At 40.3% G+C, this 27,913-nt stretch overlaps 1 protein-coding gene across 3 annotated transcripts in view; it reads right to left on the reverse strand.

The window, feature by feature from the left end:
• The window catches only part of LRRC7 (leucine rich repeat containing 7), a 106,461-nt gene that overhangs the window by 17,498 nt on the left and 61,050 nt on the right, over positions 1-27,913 (reverse strand). For 2 of the 3 annotated variants that reach the window (XM_075097300.1, XM_075097299.1), the window contains exons 15-19: positions 23,033-23,233; positions 14,183-14,294; positions 13,782-13,962; positions 11,108-12,785; positions 4,508-4,627 (exon numbers count right to left, since the gene is read on the reverse strand). In XM_075097300.1, coding sequence (XP_074953401.1) covers positions 4,508-4,627; positions 11,108-12,785; positions 13,782-13,962; positions 14,183-14,294; positions 23,033-23,233 — 2,292 coding nt within the window. Of the gene's footprint in view, positions 1-4,507; positions 4,628-9,172; positions 9,323-11,107; positions 12,786-13,781; positions 13,963-14,182; positions 14,295-23,032; positions 23,234-27,913 lie in introns of all 3 variants that reach the window. The other variant, XM_075097301.1, reaches the window with a different exon arrangement.

The raw sequence follows: 27,913 nt of genomic DNA on the forward strand, positions 1-27,913 counted from the left end.
AATCAAATTATCAAATTTCTATGATAATATCTACTGATTTGAAGCTCTAGTATTTTGTAAATATAAGTGAAATACTGCATTTACATTGACTTGGCCTTTTGATATTTTCAGGATAAAAAAGATGACTGCTATCAGTCCCTCCATCCCCATTGCCTTTCACATTTGCAGGTGAGGTTTGCTTTCTGTATTCGGTTCTTGACATGGTAAAGTTGCATACTTGCTTACTCTTCAATACACAGTCTCTCTTTAGACACATGAATTACATGAACATTTGAAGCAAATCTTTGCAAACAAACTCAGTTGAAAAAATTTTATACATTTCAGATTCACAGGATTCAGATGTTGCTTCTAAATAATCACATGCAATTTAGCAGTAAGGGAATGAGCAAAATTCATGCTCCATTGTATGATCGAATATTATTACCTCCACAAAATATCACACCGTTACTACTGAGAGTTTTCAGATTAAATGTACCCATCAACCAGTGCTATTATTTGAACAGCCTCAATGTGGAAAAGCATTATGATTGCATGTTGCAATATCTGCAAGTCTCCATGGACAAAACAGACCTACTTAAACGATGTTTCACATTAAGTTTACACCAACCAATGACGCAAACACATCTCATCATGAAGGTCTAATCCTCAGTACTACTGAACCTTTATGATCCTGGTAGAAGAGTCACCAACTGTGAGACTGTATTTTAGACAACATTAAATTTAATACAGCAAAAGATCAAAATATTTCTTACCCATTGGCCAATCATCTGGCCTCAGAAGTTATAGCAGCCAGGGCATTAGAATGAATTGCTTGTTGCCATAGCAAAAATACATCTGAATGGATTTCCAAGATTTGTCTGCACAACACATCATTAATACAGATACAGTTGGAGCTACTCATGTCACTGAATACAGAATCCCAGCAAGACACACAGTGGCTGCAAGCAAAACTGAGCTGCTCTTATTTTTTTGCTGACTACATTTGAAGAAAGGGACTAGGTCAGACTACGTCTGACAGTTCTTCATTGTAGTACAAGAGGGATAGTCCCAAAGTGAGTAATGACAGAGTCGTCTCTTGCTCCTTGTTCCCAAATCTTCAATCCGCAAACTCTTCTTAAAACACAGCTCACCTGTGTACATGAAAGTGCCTAATAGACATTGACAAACTTACTCCAAGAATAGCCTGGTGAAGTCAGTCTTTACTGCGAACATCCCCCTTTACAGGTCAGAGAGATCTTCAATTCATCCAAGATCAGAAGGGAAGAAAAATGCTCAAAACAGATGTTTTAGCTATTCATTAACAACCTAGCAGCAACAAGCCCTGCCTGCAGCAGATTGCTGAATCCATTTCACCTTGCACTGTGGAGATGCAAGGTGAGCAGGTGACCATATGCAGCACGGCTCTGTACTTCCTGTTGCGTCAGATACTCACCACAAGAGGATCTAAAGAAAGCAGAATCTCATTAATTCTGCTATTTGCCCCAGATACAATCCCATATCCACCACAGCAGTCCACAGCAGGTGCATTGCCTGCCTCAGAGGAAGATGCCTATTTCAAATTTTAAAAAAAATTTTGCTTCTTCACTGAAAAGCCTCAAATCTTCATCAGGTTAAAAGACCTCCGTACTGAAGAGCAGATGATGGCAACAAAACAGAAAGAGCCTCCAGCCTCTCAGTCACGACTAACAGAAATACTCACAAGTTGAAAGGGAGAGAAATGGTGACTCAGACACTTTTATGTGTCCCGGTTTTGAGGCAGCTGCCTTGCTCCAGTTCCATAGCATATGCTCCTTCCACATCCACTGAGACCATTACAGTCCATGCAAGGATCTCTAAGAGTTTGAATGGCTTCAGCCTTCATGGGGGCTGCTGTGATCCTGCAGCAGAAGAGGCCAACTAACAGAGTCCTATGCATCCCCAAATCTGTGTAGCTCATCATCTTAGAGGGTCGTCACCCTGCACCCAGGTTGGCCAGCCTGGTGTCTGTTAATTTTCCATCTTCATTCTCACTCTTCAACCTCTCTTTTTCATAAGGAGTGCTTTCCAGGTTCCCTTTTGGTAATCCCACACCACACTTCTAACCCTTCCCTTTTTATGGAGGAGCAGCTAACTCAGAATACAACTGATTTAATCAGGCAGGTAGCTGACTTCGGTCTTGTTGACGTGACAGAAAAAGTCATCTTCCAGGAAGTATAAATACCGTGGTCTTCTAATAAATCAGTGGGTTATTCAATTTCAAGATTAGAATATCCAACTTTTCCATAGGAGAAATAGCCCAGAAATTATGGGATGATCACATAAATGATCATACTTAAAATAAAACTAGCATTTAATCTGTATTCTGAACAGCAAAAAGGACAGAAACAACCACTCACACCCCACATAATTATGTAGTAATTACTGTGTAGTATTCCCACCCTACATAAGACACATAAATAGCTACCACTACATGTATAGTAGCACTCTACGTGTGGATAATTTAGGAACATGTATTATTGTGTCTATAGACGTACTACATCAGCTGGAGTACAGAGTCCATCTGTGTACATGCTCTTCCCCTTGGAAGAACAAGTCCCAGCTCTTCTTCCAGCGATTTCCCAAGTACAGCTCTACCATGTAGTGACACTGGTCTGCAGGTGTCCATTCACACTAGTACTATTATGTTAGTGGAAAACCAAAACATATACTACAATTTATATTTACACCATTTAATTGTTTGTAATGTTGAACTTCAATTCTATAGGAGATTTCCTGAGTCTGACTTCAAATAATTGCAGTATTTTAATCCCCAGATGCTGGGAAACCAAGACACTAGGTCACTTTCAATGGATTAGCATTGTCATAACAGCACATTGCAAACCACCTCCTGAGGATGGTGAGTAAACAATTTTCAGAATTCATTTTTCTCACTGCTGTTAACAGACTTTGAAGAGATCATATCACTACTTCTTGTGTATTCACACTGTGGCTCTTGCTGGAGGTGGATAAGCTGCCTTTCTTGGCAATGGTAATTATTTATTCTGCAGAAAAAAAATCTTGATTATGCAGACTGCTTCCCCAATTTCATTTGTATTCTTTACTTTAACATCCACCACAGAAGTTAATAATTTTCAGCTCAGTGTCCAATATTTACAGTATAATTAAAGTAGCTGACAGCGGATGTAACAATGGATTGCTCCACTGAGTTAAGCAGATTTCAGTACGGTTATGCAATGTTTGCACTTACCACATCTGAGCGGCGAGATTCTGAAATATTCAGAACAAAAAAGAATCTGCATTTTCTTATTATAGTAACACTGATGATGCACAAATGCACAACATAGACTCTGTTACGTTTGTGTGAATGGATAAAAGCTGGGTTTATCCCAATATGCCAGTGAAGATAAGCAGTGACTCCTCTTAAATCCCTTATCCTAGTTTCTTGCATATGGGAGGAAAAAGAAACCCTTCGAATAACTTGGCTGTCAGAGCCAACTCCATCAAACAACGTCAGGGCCCCCTCCTCCTTGCCTTCCTATGCCTGGGAAGAAGACCCTGGGCTGCTTTAGGTACAATGGCTTTTGCCTCCCATTTCAAGCAGTTCTCTTGTACATGTGTATCTCTTGTTGCTACTTTTGTATTAAGGCAAGGGCTACTCCTTCTGAAACTATCTTTGGTAAAAAGATGTGGAAGCCAGTAGGGAGATATTTGCCTCATCGGTGCTGACAGTTAATTACGCTACAGAAGTTATTAGTGTGCACATTACAACTTTCACACCAGTTCTATTCACTCGTAAGATTTCACTTCAGGAACAAGCAGGACCGATCTCCACATAGATAGCAATCAATGCAATTATTGCTGCTTACATGTGCCGCCCCACCTTCTAAAGCCGATTGCAAAAACATTTTAGTTTGTCAAGATCCTCCATTCTCCAGTTTTATGATTAGAGCATCTAAAAATGGCAGTTTCTCAGTCGATGAGCAGAGCCAAGTTGGGGCTGCAAGAGAGCAGCCAGTATTTTCACAGAACAGGCCAAATGCAAGCACTGTAATTTAATATCTACCACCACAAGGTACTAGAAATTAGACCCCTTTCTAGTGAGTTTATCAGCAGATGATGTGTGCCTAGGATGTCTCTGTGAAAATATCTGTAACTGTCCAGACACTGGGCTGGCCTCCATCTTGACACATTTATTTTTGTTGTGAACTGAAGAATGTAATTGAAATGAAACATTTGTACGAAGACTTTTCAGGACAAGAGGGAGCTGACGGATGCCTGATATGTGCAGAAATACACCTGCCAAGCCCACGGTGCCCATTTCACACTCTATCGACTAGCATCTGCATAAATACAAAAATGGGTTGCAGGCATGAAAATACAATCCTTAGTTCATAATGATTACTGCTTTAAACTTTGAAACAAAAATATGCATTTCCCAAACCTGTCCTCATTAACCTGTTCTCCTCCTTCCAGTGATTTGCTGGGAAGACAACCGCAGCTATGCCAGCAGCTTTGCCGTGCTGCTTACCTTCTTCGTGACAGTGTCGGGCGGCACGTCCCGCCGCCCCAGCGGGTAGGGATTCCACTGGCTGCTCACAGACACCTCCTCCTGCCCGTTGTCCAGAATGCTGCTCTGCTGCGACGGGGTCTGTTGCAGAAATGGTAGGGCAGCCTTTAGTCGACACACCACAACAGAAAACTCTGTCCTCATATTTATTTCAGTAATCAACCCAGCTGAACTGCAACACAACATTGCTAAAATGGAAATCCTCTTAAATTTGTACAATATTTCATTAACTTTTAATCACATTGCTGTGGAACTCTCTGCAAGCAGGAGTTCTTGAAAGATATATATGAGAAATAATGAGAATAATGAATGATGAGAGAAAAGAAAATATTAATTTAATGTAACTCATTGTTTTCAAATAAACAAATTTTGGCAAAGTTCCACATTTAAACGTGCAGTCTGCCATTAATCATTTGAGTTAGAACTTTCTTACTGGTCATTCAAGCATCAAAAACCTTTTTGTTAAGTATTTGCCACCAAGATAAATTATATGCTTGTATATTCTTCAGAAAAGATTCCTTACTGGCAATATTGAACTTGTGACTACTCTTACCTTGCACTATGCTCTGTGTATTACTGTGTGTGGTGTGCTTCACACAGACCTCTCTCTAGGCTGTGGCTGGTTTTGTTCTAAGTTATCAGGGTATCATATGTACAATGTTAAGCAGTAATTAAATGCTTCCCTGAATATGAATGAACATAACACACATTTAAAGTTTCCTAAATGAGCTTGACACTTTCATTATTATTTTCCACTTTTCTCTCCTTTTACACGTTTCTTCTTTGCCACTTTCCCCATTTATTTTACTCCTGCATTCAGTACTTTTGAGGACTTTTGCTAACATGGGTATGTTTTTTTTGTGTCAGACTTTCCAAAATGCCAACACACTACTACCACTGACAGCACTTAGCATTATGTAATGCTTATTCAGCTAACTGCTTACTCAGTTCTGAGTAATGGTAATCTGCAAAGAAAAAAAAAAGTCTATTCTTCCCCTCTGACATTCAAGCAGTTTCTTCTTCATCTTAGATTAAAAAAAAATCAGGAAGCACTTCTTTAGATGACTGAAGAACAAAGGAAACTGTTGCTTTGAAATACTGAAGCTGCTAACTGGCCACTTAAGAACTTCTTTTTATGCAAGCTTAAAAGTCCTTTAAAAGTAAATAGAAGTAAATTGTGATTTAAATCACTCTTCAGAGGTTAAGTAAAAAAATTCAACCATAATTATTTAAAATCAGAGAAAATTTTCATACTAATTCTCTCATCATTCAAGAAGTCTTCCAGAAAAATCAGGAAAGTTGTGATTTTCCTTATATTAAAAACCACTAGAAAACAATTTCCTGTTGAAACTACAAGACCTCCCTATAGAGCTTTCCTTATGCACATTAAAAATGGAAAAATGAGACCAATCTTGGCACTTTTTCCATAGATTACCCCTCACAGCTCAACAGGCACTGGTCCCAGTGCCTGACACGGCAGTTCTGCTGCTCTCTCAGACAGCACACTACTCTCGAACGCTGGCAAATTTGGGCCCAGAGCCGCACGCTGGCGTACAGACATGCATGAAACCTGACGATATGGCTTTAAGTCCCTCACACACAGCTAAACCTTTGTGTCCAGACAGGCGTCCAGGACTGTGAGCAGCCTGCCTGAACACACTGCCAGGGGTTACCCATGCTGAGGCTTCCCAGCCCCGGCCATGCTGACCCTGTTTGTCCATATCTCAGGATTTGGGTCCCAGTTTGGGCCCAGGTAGGGCTCTTTGTGCCTACGTAAACTCAGGAATCAGCCATTCTGCCTGCTTGCTGCACATCCCCACATAACCCTCACCCAAATGGGGGGGGTAGACCACCTGAGACCAGGACAGCAACCAACTTCTAAAATGAAAAAGTACAATTGCAAAAATTTCTGCTCTGAGTATTAGTAAAAATACAATGGAAAAGAAAGACCATCATCATTGTGATGTGAATCATCCCTTCCAGAGATACCCACAGACCAAGGTGCCCAAGGCTGCGCTGGAAATATGCTCACCTCCCAGAGAAACAAATTTATAAAACGTGCTATGTGCCTTCACCATGCAGAGACAGAGGGGATTAATGAGGCAGCTTCCTGAGGGAACTTCTGTTTTTCCTCCTAAGTGATTATTCCTAAAGGGAGGTGGTACTGTACACTTCTGAGAATGAAGTGCACCAAACAATAAACTTTTAAAATAACTGTGAGATGGATGCCAAAAATTGAAAGCTTTCTTCTGAAAAGTGTTTCTTTTGTCACTGCAGACAGTGTTGTGCCGTTTTTATAAGCAACTGACTAATCCGCAGAGGTGAGTTCGCACTCAAAATGGAAAAAGAAAAAATATAGAGGGTGCTTTCTGCTTTCTCAATAAATATGAAAATTCTGTGGTAACAGGTTTTTCTTTTCATTTTCTGCAGTAAAATGAATTTGTTTTCTTGTAATATTATTCATTTACAGAGCTCGGACAGACTGCAGACAAACTACCTGCCTATTAAGTCCAGGTAAAAAATGAAAAGCAGCAGTTCAAACATTTTATATATAGAGCAGAATCAATGTAATAAACTTCCTCAAAATAAGTAATTGCTATACTTGATTTCCTGATCTTCCACTGGACAAACAGATCTCACTCATTACTCTCTTGAATCTAGGCCACAAGAAAGAGGAAGAACAAGAGGTAAATATTAAGCTGCTGTGGCCTGGATTCATTAAGAAATGCAAATCCTTTAGAACATGTGAAGGAATACAATTAAACAATGCTAAACATTCATATTATTTGTTCAACAATTTTTCACTGCTCTCCAAACAGTACAGTATTAGAATACACCCCCTTCATGCAGTTGAGCATCACATTTTATATGGGTTTGTAGCAATGAAATGCTGGCGAAATATAAAGCAGAATAATTCACATAAGACCACACCCCAAAACATGTAACTTTAAACAGTTTCATGAATTTCCTCAGATGTCCATATATATTCATATATTCACTAGTATCCATATTCATCTACAGCCTAAAATTCTTAAAATGATATATAATACCTTATTCCTAAATGTGTGTGGAAAAATAGTACCATTATTTGCAGCTGATGTCAAATGGACTTCTTTCAAGGAGTTGTGACAAGAATCAGTATATACCCAAGTAGACAAACAAATTCTTTGAAAGAAAAAACAGTATGACCAACACTGGAAGGCTGTCTGTGTCCAAACACACACATATCTACAGTTAAGATGTCACCTGGATGTCATCAACTGAACAACAGAGAAGCACACACTGACATCAGGACTTCTTTAAACCCAGGGACAGCTGCATAGGACGTGTAAATGAAGTTAACATAAGTAAGTTACTGCAGGAGAAACCTGACAACGATCTCTGTGTGTGTGTGTGTGTGTGTGTGTGTGTGTGTGTGTGCACGCGCGCATGCACACGTGCACTGTTAACTTATCACAGCTTTGCTTGGAAATCCAGTGTACGATGCATATGCCTGTATTAGTATGCTAAGCAGTGCTAAGGCCTGTCCTCCAGCCAACCAGCACAATCTGGTCATGGTGCTGCCATTAAATTATCTTTCTCTTTTAAACAGGCTTGGATCCAAACTCTTGAATCAGGCACTGAAACCCTCCTTTGGGAATTTCTGGCCAGTGCTGGCTCCAGAGGCCGGCCAGGGATTGCCTGGGAGGGTGCCAGTTGGCCTGGGCCAAACCACGCCTGAGGCTAGTCCAGGAATTAACAGCACAGATGATCACATTTCAGCGCCTAGATCTATGCTCTGTCACCCTTTAATTACTCACAGAGATGCTGCTAACTTGTACCAACAGCTACTGATGCTAATGCAGTATGACACTTAACGATGCTCGTCACTTCTAGCACTGCAGCAGCCCCCTGCCATTACACTCAATCCCAACAGTGCGACTGCTTGCAAGTGTCTGGCAACTGGTTGTTGCTGTGACTCCGTTGTGGCCATACGTGACACAGACTAAGATCTCAGCATCCCCTCTCTGATACTCCGAAAATATTTCAGCAAGGTCCCTCTCTGGATTGTCATATGGTCTTTTCCCATCAAGCATTTGTTTGTATATAATTTTGTATGCATGTACTTATCAACAATATATCGTTAATAGTTGTAAAATAAACAGTAAAAATTGAGAAAATTATTTTCTTTCTATAGGCAACAAAAGTTTAAAATTCGTTTAGGTGTGGTAGACACCGACTCAAAACTCATCAACTATTACCACATAACCAATTCAAGTTCATATGTTAAAATCCCTGCCTCTTGGAGCCTATTTGAATGCACATTAAACATTTCTATGTTAATTTTTCTAAGGATCAAACAGTCACAAAACAAAACATGTTCTCCATTTCTGTGCACAGATTAAGTCATTGAAAAAAATGATCGCATCAGTCTAACACGAGAGCAGAAAGCAGTAATGACAGCCATGTGAGCTACTTAATCCAAAAAGCAAGATTATTGAGCAGGAAAATTGTATTATCATCTTTGCTTTTTGGATTGTGTATAATATAAGCATGAATAATAGGCAAAAGCTAAACCAGGAAAAAGCAAGGAGTATTATTAATTTATTTCGTAATGCTGGTATATGCTGGCTATCCCATACTTACTTTCGGTAGAGGTAGCTCTTGAAGCATTTGGTTTTCAAATTTAGATTTAGTCTGCAAGTTTAAAGTCATGCTTCTGCCGGCATGCATTGCTGAAAAACCTCCAGAGTGCAGCATGCCAAGGCTAACTGTGTTGTGTTTGTAAGCAGCGGTCTGAGTAGAGGAAACAACCACGTGACAGGATATGAACACACATGCTCATTGAATTAAGTATCACACATATATGGTTAATTTCACAAAGTTTTAGTTTAAGCAAACGAACAGTACCAAGGAATAAATAGCTTCTTGATGCATGCACTGGGTCACACGGAAGCAAATACATTGCTAATTATACATAAAATGGATACCATAAAAGACTTCAACGCTGACAGCAGATGAAATATGTCATTATCTGTAGTTTGAAAACTGCAGTACATAACACAATACAAGTCTTTATTTTGCAAATATGGCCAAATTTTGGTGCGTCTGCGCAACCATGGATGGGCCAGAAAACATGTATCTAGCACAAAAGAGCATCAATGGCAGAGGAAAAAACCCTCTACAGGAAGGCTCTGCACCATCTTATGAGCTTCGCCACTGCTCCCTGGCTAGCAGCTGCCCACAAGGGACAAGCTGTGGTTGGGCCCAGCACAGCAGGTACACAGGTCCTGCACAGACTGGCACCTCGCTGGCCGTGGGCAGACGGGCAGCGTCTTCTCCTGCAGCAGCTGCTGCTGCAGCACAGTGCCCAGGCATTCTCGTTGGCAAAATCTCCACTAGACAGCCCAGCTTCTTAGAGCTTTGCAATGTGTGTACATTGTAAACAACCAGAAACTAGCTCGCTGGCATCTGCAGGGATTACTATGAACTCAGTTTAACTAGATAAAATCACCAGTGTCAGCCTTCCACGAGAGAAAGTATTTCTTAAGCAAATAAAACACTGTAAACTAAGTGTAAAGATATTTCTGAAACAAACAACATCTGGCAAGTGTTTCTTTCCACCAGAAATGTCTCTACTTGGGGTGCATATTTTGCCTAGGTATTATGTATTTTCCAATCAGTTTTACACAACACAATGAAAATAGCTGAAGTCAGGAAAAAACTTCAGCCTTCAAGCCAGTTTTTAAAGTTTATCCATTTGATCCTTAATATTATTTTAATATGCATCACATCCGAGCAACTGGAAGGTAATGAATATATTAACACCAAACTCACGAGCATCTAGCATAAAATAGATATATGGACACATTTTGAAACTAACTTATGCATTGAATGACAGTAATTTTTCACAACCACTTCAGATTATGAAGTAAACCCGATTCATGAAGTAGGTCATTAAAAAGTCAAGATCATTATTGAAATCATGCGCTATAGTACTTGTACTGTTTTGTATAGAAGGTAAATAAGCATAACTTCCTACTGCTAAAAGGAGTTATAATCATATTCCTTGTTAAAAATAGTGGCAGTGTATATCCAGTGATATTTTTCAGAGGTAAGAGATACCTTTAAATCCCCTCCACTAACAGTGATATGAAAGCTAAAATACATTACTTTTTATCTGTGATACTTTTCTTTATTGACTTTTACTGCAAAGATGTACCTGGCATATTTTAAAGCTCTGAAGTCATTACTGAAGTGGTAGACTTCAGCAGCATGTTCACATCCGTTGATAAGGAGAGATTTTTATGGTTTTTATTATTTCAGACAGTGCTGCAGCATTTACTACATTAGTAACATGCACTGTGGTGCGTTACTCATGCAGAGACTCTTTATCACGCATTTACCCCTCACTCCAGCTGCTTTTGAGCAACCCCAGACCCTTTGCGGGCCAGTTCCTCTGACACCAATGCAAAAATTTCATTACTGGGAATTCTGGTGGTTACCACTGTATGTGCAAATAGTTTGAAATACCGAAACACACAACTAAAGGCATTAATTGCAGAGAAGTGCCAAACATACCCTGTCTAACCTTCTAGCTTCTATATGTCTAAGTAGCTGTTGTCTCCAGTCAGCAGGCATTTTAGCACAGCTCTCATTTCCCTTCACAGGGGTAGGCCTTGTCTTTATATCACTGTTATCGGAAGGCTTGTCGCCATAGTTACCCAAGTTATAGTCTGACGGTATCTTTTCCAGCAGAGCTGCCATTGTAGGCCTCGCTGAAACCGGCCTGGTTTGCGATGTGCCGTAACTCTCTGTACTGTAGCTTCTTGCAGACAACGGCCTCCTTTGTGTAAGGTTTTTAACTGGAAAGCTTCCAGTCTGGGCTTTCACTTCTTGGTAGGAAGGATGCTCATCTTCATACCTGCCATTCCTCTTGAGGAACTGAGACTCAGAGACCGAGATACTGCCTTGCCGCTCCACAGCTCCTCGGTACGAAGGCCTGCCATACCTATCACTCGGGGGCAGGTCATGGGGCTCACTGACTCTCCTGAACATGGACATCTCGGTGGAGCTGGCCAACGAATCCGCCCTCCTCAAGAACCCCGGCCGAGACCCCTGGCTCGCAAAGGGGGCACTGACCGCCTCCTCGTTCACCGAAGGCTGGGAGAAGGAGAACATGTGCTCCACGGGGGGGTAGCCGCGGTAGGCCCTTGGGCTGACCAGATCCTGGGGCAGGTTTTTACTCTGCTGGGGAATGTACTCAGGGTTGAGCTGGAAAGGCGGCGGTAGCCTCTTCTCCGCTGTGACCTCCACTGCTCCCTGCGGGTTGAAGCTTTGGTCGAACTGGTAGACCTTCTTCGTGACGGATGACTTCTGCTGCGGCTGCACCTTGACGCTGCCATATGTCAGCAGCTCATCGTCCAGCATGGGGACCGACTGGCTGCGGGACATGCTCAACATGCCGTGCTCTGGGCCCAGGAGCTTGTCCACCCTCTCGTGGGTTCCTACAGTATCGTTACCAGATGCATAGTTTTCTAAGGGTATATTATACACTTTGTATGTACCAATGTCTATCTCATCGATACTTTGTGACTTCTTAAATTTGTTAGTTTTTAAATCCCTCATCATTGGAGAAAGCCGTTCTGTACTCTTGCTGATTGAAATAACGCTTTTGGAAGGATCTGGGCGACAGTGGATATGGGAAAAGACATTTGTGAGGCTTCTGTTAGCATTTGAATCATGATATTCCCATGCTATTCCTGGAGTGAAGGTGCCAGTCATTTCAGGAGACTCTTTGACATGATTTTTCCGCTCAGGCAAAGGGCTGGTGGTGGGGGTGCTTTCCAGTTTGGAAGGAAAAGCTGTCCTGTCTTCAAAAGGACTAGGAGTTCTGGTCCAATTTTGCCAAGGATTGGGAGGAGGCACTTCAGATTCATGTGTGTTTCTGAGCGTCGGCTGCTCCAGCTCCAGCGGAATGCCAACTATCCTGTCTTGTCTAATCAACGGCCTGCGTCCGTGCGCAGATGTGCTTCTGGATTTCGTGCTCAGGAGGGGGTTAGCACTCGGATTCTCCATCGTGTTCTCCTCTGCAACGAACCCTGTGTTATCGTAATGCGAGCTGTCGTTCCAGCTGTCGGTGAAGGTGTCGCTCAGTGGGCGCCTGTCGGTGCGCTGTGGCAGGTTCCCCGCCGCAGTGGATTCCCGCTGGCTCAGCAATGGCTTTGTTTCAAGGGGCTGAGGAAATGACTGTGCCAGCCTGCAAAAACAAACCAAAACAAAACACGATAAAATGTCCTCTATTAGAGCACATAAGCAGTCATCAGAAAGACGCAATTATAAACCTATCTAGTATTCTCCAATCTATACCCTGACTTTGGGATGGTACTATGGGATGTGCACCTTGTGCCACTGGTTTGGCATGAATACGTGCAGGAGTTCTTTGCACTGGAGCACAGATTCTGTAAGTACATACACAGAGAACCTAAGAAGTCAGTCAAAAGTCCTGGGTGGCTCAATGCCATGTTCATATAAATCCAGCTGAACATATTTTCCTGCTTTAAAAATAATCTTCTATGAGAACAGGGGAAGATTTTTCTAAACTTACATGATTCTTTTTTTAAACAAAAATACCAGATTCAGTTTGTGAGTGTTCTCAGCATCAAGATTTTTTGCATCTCTAGTGAGCAGGCTCCAGCTCTTTTTAATAGGGAAGAGCCTGTGGATGGAACTACCTTTAGGATGGAACTACATTAGGTGATTTATAGCAGGAATAGACAGGGCAGGGTATTTCTGGTATGGTACGAGAGTGTTTTCAGGTTGCTGACAGACAGTGCAAATTACAACTTTCAAAGAACTGTGTTTTCTTGGAGGTCCAGGGCAGAGTGAGCCTCAGGACAGCAATAATATGAGAGACATACACTCTGCTATCTATGCTAAACTACAGCCAGCTGCAGCTCAGGACCACACAGAGCAGAATAACTGCAGCCCAATTACTAGGCACTTTTAATGCATGGTTACGGCACATAGTTGAAAAACCAGCTGTAGAATTACTGACATTTATGGAGTGCGAGTGCGTGGCCAACTCTGCACAGCCTGGATTTGAACAGCTGTGTACACCTCTGCACAACTGGGGTAAAAACACTGTAATTTTGTAATTGAATGCCTTAACAGATAGCATATGATCACTTTGAATGCATATGACAACATAAAATGAAAGGCAACCAGAAGCTGTGTTAAGAAAGAAAGGAAACACCTGTTCCCCCACAAAGAGTTATTCACTGCTTCTTTAGCCGTTGTCTGCAAGGACCCCATTTTAACATGCGCGTTGGAGGACCCTGAGGAAGCCTGGGAAGGGGAATAGTCTGAGTAAGTGCCTGAGGAAACGCTGTTATTCAGACAATGGATCTTATCTGCTTCAGACTCATCTGTCGATTCTGAAACAAAACACAGCAAACATTTTCAGGATGTAGTATCTGAAAACTAAACTCCAGAAAACATTTTTAAATTGATACTACGGATGTATATATACACATGCACAAATATACACGTAATATGTTTTAAAATCCAAGTGAAGTGTAGAACATCTTAAGTAACATGCCTATCTGTGTACATTACATATGCTTTAATCTAAAATGTTCTAAGTCAAGTTAGTACCTTTCTTCTCTTTACCCAGAAGAACAAGTTTGGGTGGGTACAACGGAGTCTCTGGCATGGAAGGACGAAGTTCCCCTATCCTCATCTCACTGGCGGGATGTCCAAAGGCATCCTGAGGAATATAATAATGTAGAGTAAACACAGGAAAGAGAAGCCACTTCAAACTGCAACAAAAAAATATTTCACAGCCTTCTTTTCATGAATGTGACAACACACCAAAACCCCACCATACGGGTAGTGTCTACTCATGCTGATATATCAGCTGAAAATTCTAATTAGTCCTACATAAACACTTGTAAAAATTATGGTGATGTGTTCATTCTGAAAATGTGGACAAAACAGATGGAACTTGCAAGATATATCAAGGCCCTGTAAACATTTTTGATGAAGTAAAGGTCACAAATGCAAGCTGCCAGTAGAAATAAATAAAGTTTAGAATAAACAACTACTTCTTATTTCTGGAGTAAGTATTCCTGATTTATTTATTCATGGCACAAGTCCTTCCATAGATTCAAGTGTCCCTATAGCTATATTTAATGAAAATTACTTTGTTGCTGAAGATATTTGCTAAATTAAAATGATTCAGATTTCATAAAGTTCTCATTGAGAGTTCAGCAAATCCTGACCTTCAAAGACTGCCCCGCACAACCATTTTGCTGTTCTACCCAGCAACCAGATATAAACTGAAAATAACATGACTTAAAAAGTGGAAAGTGAGATGTAGTCTTAGAAAGAGATATTTTAAATTAGGACATTTAAATTAGGCTCATAGGATAGCTAGAAGGGAATGAAGACACAAACAGGGAATCCATGGCATTTTTTACCCCTGGAAGAAAGTCCAGAAGTGAGAAAGACGCTGACCTCAAGATAGGTGTCTTGGGGAGAAGAGGGTAGGGCATGACACTGGGGGAATGATACTGGTAACACAGCCCTCAGGAGGGGACTTAAGGAAAGGGAGGTGGAAGAACGAGCAATATGGGAAACACACTTTGTGGGTGTTGGTGCATGGGCTCAAGGAAATGCAATGGAAAGGGAACTGATGGAGATGGGCACGGCAACACTGGGAAGCCGTGCCAATGACAATCAAGATCCTTGTGGGGAGGGGTACAGGGAACATGCATCATCTCAGAAGTGAGAGGACAAGCTGTGATTTTGTAAGAGGATGGAAGTTGGAGAAGAGTATCTAGTAAAAAAGAGGAAGTTTGGGAGAGATACTAGGAGAAAATCAATTAGTAGTATAAACCAGGAAGGAAATGGTTAGGAGAAATATATTTAGGAGGGAACTTACACTAAAGGAGACACTATGAGGATCTCTGTACCCTGACATTTTGTTGTTAAAGGTACTCCAGTGATTTTGCAGACTGAAGTCAATAAAGGAAAGAGATGTAATATTTAGAGAAACAATTTAAAATGGAGTACCAAAATCAAAACCACATTATTAAAATGTAAAATGCTACAATATTTTCGAAATTTACTTGCTTTAACTCATAAGGAGAAAACTTTCAGAGGTTTACTCTCCATAAACTATTTTTTGTAGTAACAGTGGAAACAGATTTGTAGAAGTATTTGCCATGTCATTTATCCTTGAAGAATATTATTATATTTACACAACAGATATTTTAATCCTTCTGCATTTGGTGTTCTACTGGAGGTAGTAGCATACCTAAACAGCAAAGAACAGGTATCTTCACAGCCCATTTAATTAATCCTCTCACTGCTAACGTTTAAGCAAGTATAGCTACACACTGATTCTTACACGGTGTAATATATCGAAGACTTCAAACTATTTCCACATGCAAAGACCCCTTGTTGTGTGGTATTTCTTACATAACAGTAGTGATCTACATACAGGTCAAAGCTAACAATAGTGCAACGGCATGTTTCCAGTGCAGCACAATCACCTTCTGGTGCAGTGTAACAAGCTTATGCAAAACTATTTTTGACAAATAAAAAGGTGCATAGCAGTCGCAGAGTGTGATGTTCTCCACCTTGGAAGCACAGTGCATGTTAAGTTTCTTGTTGTACCTCTGAGCTTTTTGTATGCTCTTCTTTCTCCTTCCCGTCTGGGATTTCCAGAGTCGATTTATGAGCGTTGTCTGTATCAGACAGGTGACTCTTTTGGAATTCTTTAGTTTCTCTATCTTGAGCCTAGAATCCCAATATTGTGCCATGAAAATTCCAAAAGCTATAAGCTTAAAATAAAACTACTTACTGTAAGATAGGAAGAACCAACAGTTCCATTTTTGACATAATGATGAACACAGGTTTTTATTTCAGGTGCATGATTTTATGAAGTTTTCTTTCTTTCTAGCCCCTAGTCTAGCTATTCCAATAAAAATCAATACACTTTTGAAAGAACTAGTCTGGCATTTGTGATTATGCCACGAAAGTGGAATGTGTTGTAAATAAACCAAACTCATATTCCATTTAATTCTACTCTGTTTAAGAGGACCTTTTTTGTTACAAGCCAAAGAACAAAAAGGTCACTAATGTGGGGGGGAAAGGACCAATTACCAATTACAAGAACAAAGGGAGGAGATAAATGCAACTGTGTTGTGTCAGAACTTATTCCTCAGGACTAACCAGAGAAAGATATAGGTAGAGGACAGAAAAATATGGTGAGCGATTTCCCAAGAGAAAATACCTGGTAACAACCATTAAAATAACTGGGAAAGAGAAATATCACCAATTATTCATGCTGACAACATAAGAACATTAAATTATAACCTGGAGATATGGAATTTTTAAAATACCCTCACTCTTAGAGTCTGCTTGGAAAGTATATAAAGCCTCCAAATAGAGCAGACTGGGGCGGGACTCTGGGCAGATGCAGCATGCACAAGGCAGAGGAATGCAGAACCATTAATGATATATTTATTCCAGAGGAACAATTAAATATACATAGAGGGCTGGCAGCACTTGTAAACTGGAGAAGGCTAGGTCAATCTGAAGAATGAGAAGCTGGCTATAAAGAAATGGAGAAGCAAAGAAATAAGCAGATTAAGGCAAATGTTACTTGGCCCAGATTTTACTAAAACTTTAATGAAAGAATAAAGGAGATCACGGAAGGTCTAGGGACAAATGCAACCAGATAGCTGTCAGAATATCCCTAGATACAAGCAAGACTAACTGAGGCATAGGCATCTTGCCTGAGAATCACAGTTAGTGCTGCGGTTTTTTAACAAAACCTTGCTGAGCCACTTACCCACATTACAGTCCTGCACAGAAAATAGCAGTACTTTCACCTCTCAGCTCTGTATGTCAGTAGCTTCAAAGTCCCGCTAAATAGTCTTCTCCTGACAAAATCACAAAATGAATTCTATCCGAAGGTCAGCATGTGAAAGGCAGTCACGGTTCTGGATATTTTGCTGTCTAAGCTAGCTATTATCAGACTGATCTAAATAAAACTCAGTCACCAGTCCAGGAATGCAATGAGAGTCACCCCAAAACATGGGATTATCCCAGAAGAAAGCAGAGTGGAGGATCTTCCACCTGCTCCTACATCACTCCCACTATTCTGGCTGCAGTGGCAGCATCCAGAAAGGCCAGTTTCAGCAGCCATTAGATCTGAAGGTTGTCCCAGACAGGATGTTAATACAAGATATAACCGAACCGGTAGAAGAAAAACTTCCGACTGTGGATATGGAATCTGAAAGTGGTAGAATGAAGGAATCCCAACACACTTCCTACCTGCAGAGGAGATAGAGCAGCCAGCACAACGTTATGGCACTGATGCAATGAGCTCTCACCTTTTCAGCTCCAGCACGCAATCTCAGATGTATGATAGAGTTTTCAAAGGACACATAAGTACATGAGGAACAGAGTGGGGCAGAGTTAGTTTTTGGAACTCCACATGGAAAGACATGGTAGATCCTGGCAAAAAGTTGTCATCTGCAGGTAGGGCATAACGATTATTTCTGCCATGTGTCTTTCTGCCTTGCGGTCCGGTGGACCGGCAAGCAGCTGGAAGAATGCACACATTAACCTTGCATATTCAAGTGATCAGAAACACAGCCAAGGAGATGCATCCAAGAACTGACCAGAACTACCTATCACCAGATAAATCAAAGTTTGAGATCCCCAGTCTACAAAGATGTATTTTAGAATGAAAGTTTCCATTTGCAGTAGTTTAATCCCATATGGCCACGGTCAGGATTCTGCAAAAGTAAACTGCAGGTGCTTATCCAGCCAGTTGTCAGTCATGTACTGCAGAGGATGGAAGACGTTCTAACAGCATCCTCAGTTATAAACAATGGAGAGGCTCTTGTCCAGCTCTGTATGTGGTCTTCAGTGTGAGGACAGAAATCTCAGTACTGCCCGGAGCTACAACACCCTGATATTATAATTGTGCTCTCTGTGCTCTCCTGCCTCTGGAGAAAACGAGCTCTTTATCTAGCTGGAAATGCACCCAACTCCATACATCTCACCAAGGCTGCTGCCAATAGAGAGTGAGTCTTGGGCCTTTTGCAAAAAAGCCACTTCGTGGTCCACCTAACATAAACCAGGCCTATATGCCCTGTGTGTACGAGTTTATACAGAGTGTCATGTCCAGACACATAATACTGCACCTCCTGAGTTCTCATGCAGGTGGGGACAGACAGAGCAGTAGCCTCAGGGGTTAACTAATGTCTTGGACTGATTTTATGGAAAGTAGGCTTTATCTGGGAGGCAGCCCCAAATAATGCTCCTCCAATCCAGACACCTAGATATGGTCAAGCAGAAGTCAAAGTAACTCAAAATGAACTTTAAGACATTTGACATCCTGTCTGAAGAAAGGTCCCTTGTGAGTCAGATCTCCAGATGAGTAAATCATTACCTCCTTTCCCCTTTGAGAAGAAGGCACCAATGTCATAACCTCAGTAAAGATCTTTTGTGCCATGGAGAAAACAGAAAATCTATAATGATGAAGATATTTCTGACCCCTGGTAAAAGATAGGTAATTCTGTTGCAAAAAGCTTATCAAGGTATGGGCTTAAAGTAGATACAAACCAAAAATCTTTAGCATATATTCCTCTCCCAATCAGGAGAGACTGTCATTGTGCATCTCATTAGTGGAAAACAGCTCCCACAATAGACACATCAACTGAATCAACTGAAGCCAGGATCCTGAGGGAAATAGACGTGTGTAAGTCTTCCTAGAAAGGCAAGATGATCTTTTAACACAGTCTCTGAAACTTTTACTAAAAACAAAAGAAAAAGAACACTCTTCTTCACCCACACCCACCCAAAAGAATCCCACAACCCAAACCCACACAGTAACAAAGTCAGAAGTTAAAAGGATTGAGGTCTTATTTTGACTGAAACGAGATGGAGGTCTCAGAAGATCCAATACAGCTGAGGCGGTATTTTTCTAGCTGTTAGCACTAGCATCTGCATCAGATCACTCAAAGAATAACAATCTCTCCTTTTTACACAGTATTAATAAACCTGCTAGGAATTAACACAAAGGATGGAATGCTTTAGGTTGGACTAGAAAAGACTTTTTAATCCAAAACTGAGAGTTATATAGAAGTATTTCCAGTTTATTCGTCAATCCATACATATCAAGAATATTAACTATAAAGATCTTAATTGCTGATTTGTGGTATTTTTTCTCATAGAAAGGCTACACAACACACTAAGTTATCACAGACTTCTTTTTGTCCAAAATGCGCATCTTTCAAAATAACTTAGGACAACAAGGAGGTTTATTTTAATTGATGATTAATTAAGAAATCGTTTGCTTTTTATTCCTGAAAGTAGAGGATGATACAGGGGATTTGAAATGTTGCTTGTTACTCATTTCAGATGCTCCCTTTAATTATTTAGAAAGAGTTTTGTGAAGAGACACGTGTAAATTAATCGCAAGAAAACCCAAAAGAGATCAGAAAAGAAACCAGCTTATCTGGCCTCTGACGATGAAAAAGAGAGCATTGCAGCTGAAATTAAATTACCTTGTTATTAGAAACTCTCTTCAGTCTAAATGTATATCAGAAAAGACCTGTATTTTCAACCTGTATTTTAACTTGAAGCTTCAGATCATGTCTCCTAATTATCTGAAAAGCAAATGGAGCTCAATTATGTTTTATTTAATGTGCTACAACTGAAATCGTGCTAATATTCACCAAATTGTTCACACTTTTTCTACAATTTCCCATACCTCTTCTTTATCTGCAGGCAGGAAGCCAAAGAAAGTGAAATGTATACATCATTCTGCTTTACAGCCATAAAATTTTCCCAGTGTCATTATTTGTATGAATGACAAGAACACTTTTTCTTCTTTTCTTTAGTTGACGAGATGGTTGTGTTACTAGTCTTGACCAAGTACTAGGGAAATTAAAACCTGAAAAAGTTCCATCATCTTCACTATTAAAATAATAGAAGATGAAAAATACTTCTTCATTGATATGATGGAAATAGTCATGCACTCACATCAGTTGCTGTGGTAGAAAATTAACTAGGAAACTGCAATCACATTATTTAATTGCACTTCAGGAATTACCACAGGTTCTTCAGTAGTTCAACTATTTTCACAGAATGCTTTTTGTGACACTCATGCAATTAACAGTTCATGTACATTCACAGAAAAACTAGATATGATTATTTTTCTGTTGCAAAAGTGAAAGCATTTTTATCAAAGAATGAAATTCCAGAGAAGGGCCACCAAGACGATCAAGGGACTGGGAAGCCTGCCATACGAGGATAGGCTGGGAGGACTGGGTTTGTTCAGCCTTGAGAAAAGGAGGCTTAGAGGGGATCTCATCACCATGTACCAGTACTTAAGGGACAGCTACAAAGAAGATGGAGACTCCCTCTTTACGAGGAGTCACATGGAGAGGACAAGGGGGAATGGACACAAGTTGCTCTTGGGGAGATTCCGATTGGACACAAGAGGGAAATTTTTCACTCACATGAGTGAGAACAGTCACCCATTGGAATAATCTCCCCAGGGAAGTGGTTGACTCAGCCACGTTGGACACTTTTAAGACTCAGCTGGACAGGGTGCTGGGCCATCTTGTCTAGACTGTGCTCTTCCTAGAAAGGTTGGACTAGATGATCCCTGAGGTCCCTTCCAACCTGTGATTCTGTGACTTTTCTACATTAGAACACAGTATGTGGTCACACAAGCATTTCAGAGTAACTGTATTATTTTATGGTGTTGCTGCCATTTACTCTTTCCTTATACCCCCACAATGGAGGCTTCACTGGGCTCTGCATAATCACAGGACTCTGCTGTGGCTCAGGTAACTGGGATGTTGACATTTTAGTTTAATACCTTAACATTTAGTTTAACAGCAACTATACCAGTGCAGCCACCTATTTCTGAAGTCTGCACCACCAGACACAGCCATAAGACCAAATATCTAATGTCTTTGTCAGGCAACATTGATTCAAATTCCAGCTAGATAATATGTATGTGTTCACAGTAAGGATAATTAAAATCTGCAGAAACCTATTAAGAATACTGAAGTTCAAAAGCTAGATGAGACAAAATAAATCATATGTATTCAGCAACAACAGCAGAATATGTCAATACTCAGTCCACAACACATAAGTTGGTTCAAAGGCCAAATTTACACAGTAAGAAACAATTTAGTGAGTAAAAAGGAATAACCGTGGAATTTAAGATTTCAGATTTAGATAAAAACATGAATGATTTAACTTAAATATTTGAGTTTGAAGTACTAATCAAAACTGTGCCTAGATTTGAAGAAATTCTTCTGAAGCCATCTTAAGAGAAAACTTTTGTTTTGTTTTTAAAAAATTAAAAGCTTTAACTGTAAATAAAAACACAGCACTGACAGAGCAGCTACAGCGCAGCATTCAACAGTGACTGTTGAATATGTGAGAACGGTCAACCTGTGTTAAGGATATGAAAAACTGAGAAGGAAAAATTCATGCATACATGACTAGCCAGACACAGGATATTTCAAGGACAATGAATTTATAATGTTTAAATAGCAAAGGAGCGAAAAGATAATGTGATAACCTTTTTCCTCGTTCATTTCTTTTGAACATTAAGACTTCATAAAGATTTTCAGGAATGCTGGTATCCTTGTAGACCTGTCCAAGCTTATAAACTATCAGTACATACTGCCAGCGTAACAGATTTCCCTTATTTATAAATTGTGCCTGCACAAGGTAAGTCATTAGTGTGAATGTTAATGAGTAGATGCCCTCTGAGATCACGCTTCAGCAATTTGTAACAGCTTTGCAGAAGACTGCAGTATTTAGGAATTTACCTTTCAGTAACCGTATTCATGTTAGAATAGAAGACTTTGTTACTATGCATACTGATCTACTTCTGGCAAACATACTAAGGGCTACGTTCTGCAACTCATTGTAAGTCCCTATTCAGGGGGTGCCTGATGTAAAGTTCCCTGCAGTCGAAGAAGCACTCCTGCTGACTTCATTAACTCTTGACAAAGTTAATTGGCTATCTACTACATGTAATGTGAATAGAAGAAGCAGAACCTAATGGCATAGCAGGGTCAGAGCGATCAACTAATTTGTCATGAACATATTTGACGCAGAAATACACTTACTTAAGTCTGAGATGTACATCGTGATCAGGTCCATTCTCCTGCTAATATGCAAGTCTCTCATATCATTAAAATTTAGGAGAGTGCTTGTATATATCAATACCAAAATTCAGATCTAGGTAGATTTAAAACCAAAATTCAGTCTGATAAACTCAGCAGTATTGGGAAAAACAGCAACTCAGTATAAAACTAAATTAACTTTATGGAATGAAACTAGAAACTATTAGGTATGAAGTTCACAGCAGATGCAGAATATCATTTATTTGATGGAGTTATGTTAAAACCCCATCTCGAACTCTTGAGAGGAACAACGATCCTTTTACATTACCTCCACTGAAATCTCCTTTGGTGCCATGGGCCACTTGTGCTCATACTTTTCTTTCACAGTTTGTTCACTGTTCGCAGTTGGTGTTGAGTTCTCAGGCCGTACTCCATGGCTTGTTTTGCCCACCAGATTTTGAACTGATTTTACCATATTCTTTAAATCCTCCGGGTATGGAGTGGGATAACGTTTTAGATTTATTTCAACCTGAACATTCATAAAAAGAATTAAAGCACAAATACAAAATGAAAACAGCATGCAAACTAAAACCATGGTTACAGTACTATGGCTAAGTGTAAATTCCTCAAATTTTTAATTAATCTATTTGAGGTAATGTGTTACATATAGCTATCTTCATGCATTTTTGGACTGCAGTTTGCTCTCAGTTACACTATGTCAACCTATAATGGAATTTCAGTGACACAAAATAATGGATGGGAATGGTTCCCTATAAGCCTATCTTTTACCCTGTGAGAGTATTGTATTTTAATTCTACACTGTGCTTGAGAGTACTGACATATTAAATCACATTTTTTCAAAACAAAACTGATGTAAATGCAGAATTAATTTAGCTATGTTCAGTGTACTGAATTAATCTGAATTATCTGTGGCAGCTGAGAACAGAATCTGATCTACTGGGAGCTATTTGCTCTTTGAGATGTAAAATGTACGTACATGCACTCAAGAGTATCTTACTCTTTTTATATACAGAAAATACAGGAAAACAGACTCAAACCACTACAGAAAAGTCACCCTAAGTCACACTGCATAGTACTTTAACTGACAGGCCTACACATTTTCTAGAAAGATCCCCTTTAAGTTTATAATTTTTATCACTCAGAAGTAGAGAAACATTGTATTTCCCAAGTCCAAAGCAATCCTAATTTGAAGACAATTCTACAAAATCTCAGGGTTGAGTTGCTGAGTTGAGTGACTGAGAAGGCTCATGGGTGACATCACCCCCTCCCCGTAATCTGGTAAGACATTACTCTATCAGCAAATCACTCTGTGGAGACAGTGCAGCAAATGACCATGTCAGGAATAATCCAAGCAGTAAAGATGACATACATGATGCTGACCTCTACTTATACCTCCCCACCTGTGTACAGACATATTTTGTCTGCTGAACATCACACCACACCATGAGAAGAGAGGCTGAGGAATCTGAAGTGTGCATCCAAATGAAGCATGACCTTGGCAAGGCTTCTTGGGCTGTGGAGAGAGTGTGGGCAGCCTGTAGGTCTGTCCCTTGAGCCTAGCCTCCAGCAGATGCTTCCCTCGCAGCACAGGGCCCTCTCCTCCACAGAGCATCTCCTGCCCTCCCCACTCTGTTCTTCATGCTGCAAGCCCACCCTGTCTCCACCACCTTTGTCTGAGGTGTGAAAGATGGTTGTGGCTTAAGCACCAAACTTGGGACTCACAAGGTGAACCAGAGAGCACACCCTGCGGAGCAGCAAGCCCACTTCTAAGTGCATGTAACAGCCGCCAAACGCAGTCAGCTAAAATGCAGAAGGTGCTGGCTGAGGCTGCCACTCTCTCTGGGCCTGAATTTGGGGTGGAAATGCAATAAAATAATTCAATGGAGTAAAATTACATCTCCCAGTGCAACCTGTGTGTGTGAGGATAACTGTTTCTGATTATGAGGCTGTGAAATCTGAAATTACTCCACATTTACTAACCGATAAGTATTTGGAAGCATTTACCACAAAGAAGCTTTTACCTCATTGTGTACATGAGGTAAGCAAAGGGAGCTTACTCTTAATAGCTCACTGCTATAGCTGTTGGATTTTCAATTCCTAAAGAGTAGGAAAAATGTAATTTTGGATTCAAATGTATACAGTCTGTTGATAGGAGTATTTTAGAAGTAAAAGCATGATCGATTTGGAAAATAAAACTATACGAAATACTAGCATACAATTCTGCACCACAATAGAATAAACATTACGGATAATAGATTCTGACATGACTTTAACATAAAACATTAAAATGTATGACTATGATATCATATGTTAATAAAGAATTTCAACAGAAAAAATAAATCAAGTCTTTAAAGTGTTACTAAAGCTCTGGTTGATTTATGGTTGAAAGAAATCATATTTAGATGTTGCCCAATTAGGCAATTGCTTTTTTGCAAAATTCAGGCAATGAGTTAAGTGTAAGGTCTACAGACAAGCATAGCTACAAGTCAAGTCATAGAGCAAATCCTCAATAAGTACCAGTGAAGGAAAAATTAACGGAAAGACTTCCATGAGATAGACAAGTCACAGACAGGGATTTCCGCAAGAGTTTCATATCACTGTGAGTATTAATATTAAACAGTAAAAATACTGGCAGCTGTGGTAGGTGATATCCACTAGAATGCAGATATTTTCATCACTGATTGAGACTTATCATTACAGAGGAAATCTGTACTCCCTGACAATATAATTCCTGTATGTTTAATACTACATCAAAAGTAGCATGCCCCTGAGAAGAGATTTTTGAAGATCAAAATTCTTGATGGAAGAAGTTATTGAACAATTTCAATTACCAAATCTATTTTAACATACCAAATCATAGCTTCATACAGTGGTTTGGGTTGGAAGGGACCTTTAGAGGTCATCTAGTCCAACCCCCCTGCAGTGAGCAGGGACATCTTCAACTAGATCAGGTTGCTCAGAGCCCCCATCCAGCCTGACCTTGAATGTTTCCAGGGATGGGGCATCTCCCACCTCTCTGGGCAACCTGTGCCAGTGTCTCACCACACCCATTGTAAAAAATTTCTTCCTTATATCCAGTCTAAATCTACCCTCTTTTAGTTTAAAACCATTACCCGTTGTCCTATTGCAACAGGCTGTGTTAAAAAGTTTTCCCCTGTCTTTCCTATAAGCCCCCTTCAAGTACTGGAAAGCCACAATAAGGTCTCCCTGGAGCCTTCTCTTCTCCAGGCTGAATAACCCCAACTGTCTCAGCCTTTCTTCATAGTTGGCTTTCATACAGCTGGCTGAGGGCTGTTTTATGAAAGATAAGAAGTGAAAACTATGTATGCTTTTACAGAACTCTACCAATGTTTGTGGTTACTGCCTATTGACAATTCAGGTTGACCTTCAAATTCATCCCATGAAGGTCTGATGAAACTGCTAAAACCAAACATCTCAAAACCTCCCTAAGACCTATTGCAACACACGGATAGAGTGACACACACCAAGTTCTCAAAAGGCTCCAGCAATTAGCTTTCAGTTCATGTGCATCCGTCTAAACACAGGCTGGTGAACAGTTCAGTCAAACAACTCTTTACAACACATCTACGGTCATTAATATACAGAGATGAATCGGCATTACTGGGAGAGAGCACAGATATACCAGAAGGTTGTAAATAAGCATTTCTATCTTATTAACAGTAATTGAATTTGAGCTCATTTTTTCATGGCTTGGGCAAAAAGGTTGTTTTCCATGATAGGGGGAAAACCCACATACACTTTCAATGGGAAATCTTTTCCTTTCAAAGCCTGGCAAGATTTCCCAGGTTTGAATAGTATTATTTCCCTACTTTCAGTTTTTACAAACTTACAGGTATTTATAGGTATCTGGTGTACACACAGTGAGATACAAGAGACCAGAGATGCACCCTTCAAGATACACAGATGGGAGGAAATATCTGATCAGCTCCAAGCTCCCTGCTTAGCTTTTCATTTAAGAATTCTTCTCTAGAAGCAGTAACTATAGCATCAGCTGCAACATCTAGTGTTTTGGCTGATGAGAAGACATTAGGATCATTATGGAGGAGAGGAACATTGGAAATGTATATGAGAATAGAGGAATCTCATGCAGAAACAGAGTCATGTACTACAGCATTGGTTTATACCCACTCTTTATGGAAGAGAGGGAGAACAGGTAAGAACAAACTCCAGGAAATATATCTTAGTGTTGGACTCTTCTACAACTAAGCAGCAGTGATACAAAAGAAAAAGACTGTCTTGACCTTTGGATGGCCAAGCCAGAACGCTATGGAGAGGTGCAGCCCTGTGGGCTGTGAAACACCCACGTGGTACAAACCACTCCTTCCGCTGGTAGCACGACTGGCTGCAGGCTGCCCCTCTCACGTTCTGCTGCAACTGGTCTGCGACTGCAGCTGACCAATGCACACCTCTGGGAATGCAGACGCTGCTTCGCAGCGCATGACTTCGGCAGCAGCTGCCAGGGATGAGCAAACAGCCCAGGTAAGAAGCACTGCAACCAGAGCATCCACTGCATCCTGAACAGCTCTGGTACGGCCTGGGATCACACCACACAGAGACATCTGCCCACAGCATGGGCACAGGCCAACTATTTTTGTTAAGTGCTTTTCTAGGAAACCTGAAAATGTGGTACTGTGTCTCAGCTGTGTTTGCCTCCTCATTTTCCATACAGCAGATGGCAGCATTTGAACTGAAGTACAGGAACAGCATTCAGTGGATGAAGGGATTATTTTTCCTACAAGAACAGTTTACTGAAAGGAAACATTTGTTTCATTCATTCATAGTGTTCTGAAATATATTAAAACCAAAATGGCTAAGTGATGTAATTCATGTATTGCATTTCAATATTTAAAATAACGCTTGCAAATAACAATACTATTAAATTCAATGATCTTAGAAATTGATATGTATTTCTCTGTTAGTATTTCAATTGTTCTGCACATTTGGACAGCCATATTACCCACAGTTAAAATTCTGACAAGAAGTGGTGGAACAATATAAAACTCTCCCAGATGCTCTGTTTTCTATATATGACCCATAAATCTGCAGTTCATCTGGGGTAAAATTTCAGTTTATTTATTGTCAGGCAAAGGTTGCTTTTTTATTTAATCTTCTGTTTTACTAAAGCAGCAGAGTCCATTATCTCTGGTTACAAGAGGCAGATGAAAAT

The sequence above is a fragment of the Phalacrocorax aristotelis genome, chromosome 6, assembly GCF_949628215.1.
Source record: "Phalacrocorax aristotelis chromosome 6, bGulAri2.1, whole genome shotgun sequence".
NCBI classification, from domain to species: Eukaryota; Metazoa; Chordata; class Aves; order Suliformes; family Phalacrocoracidae; genus Phalacrocorax; species Phalacrocorax aristotelis.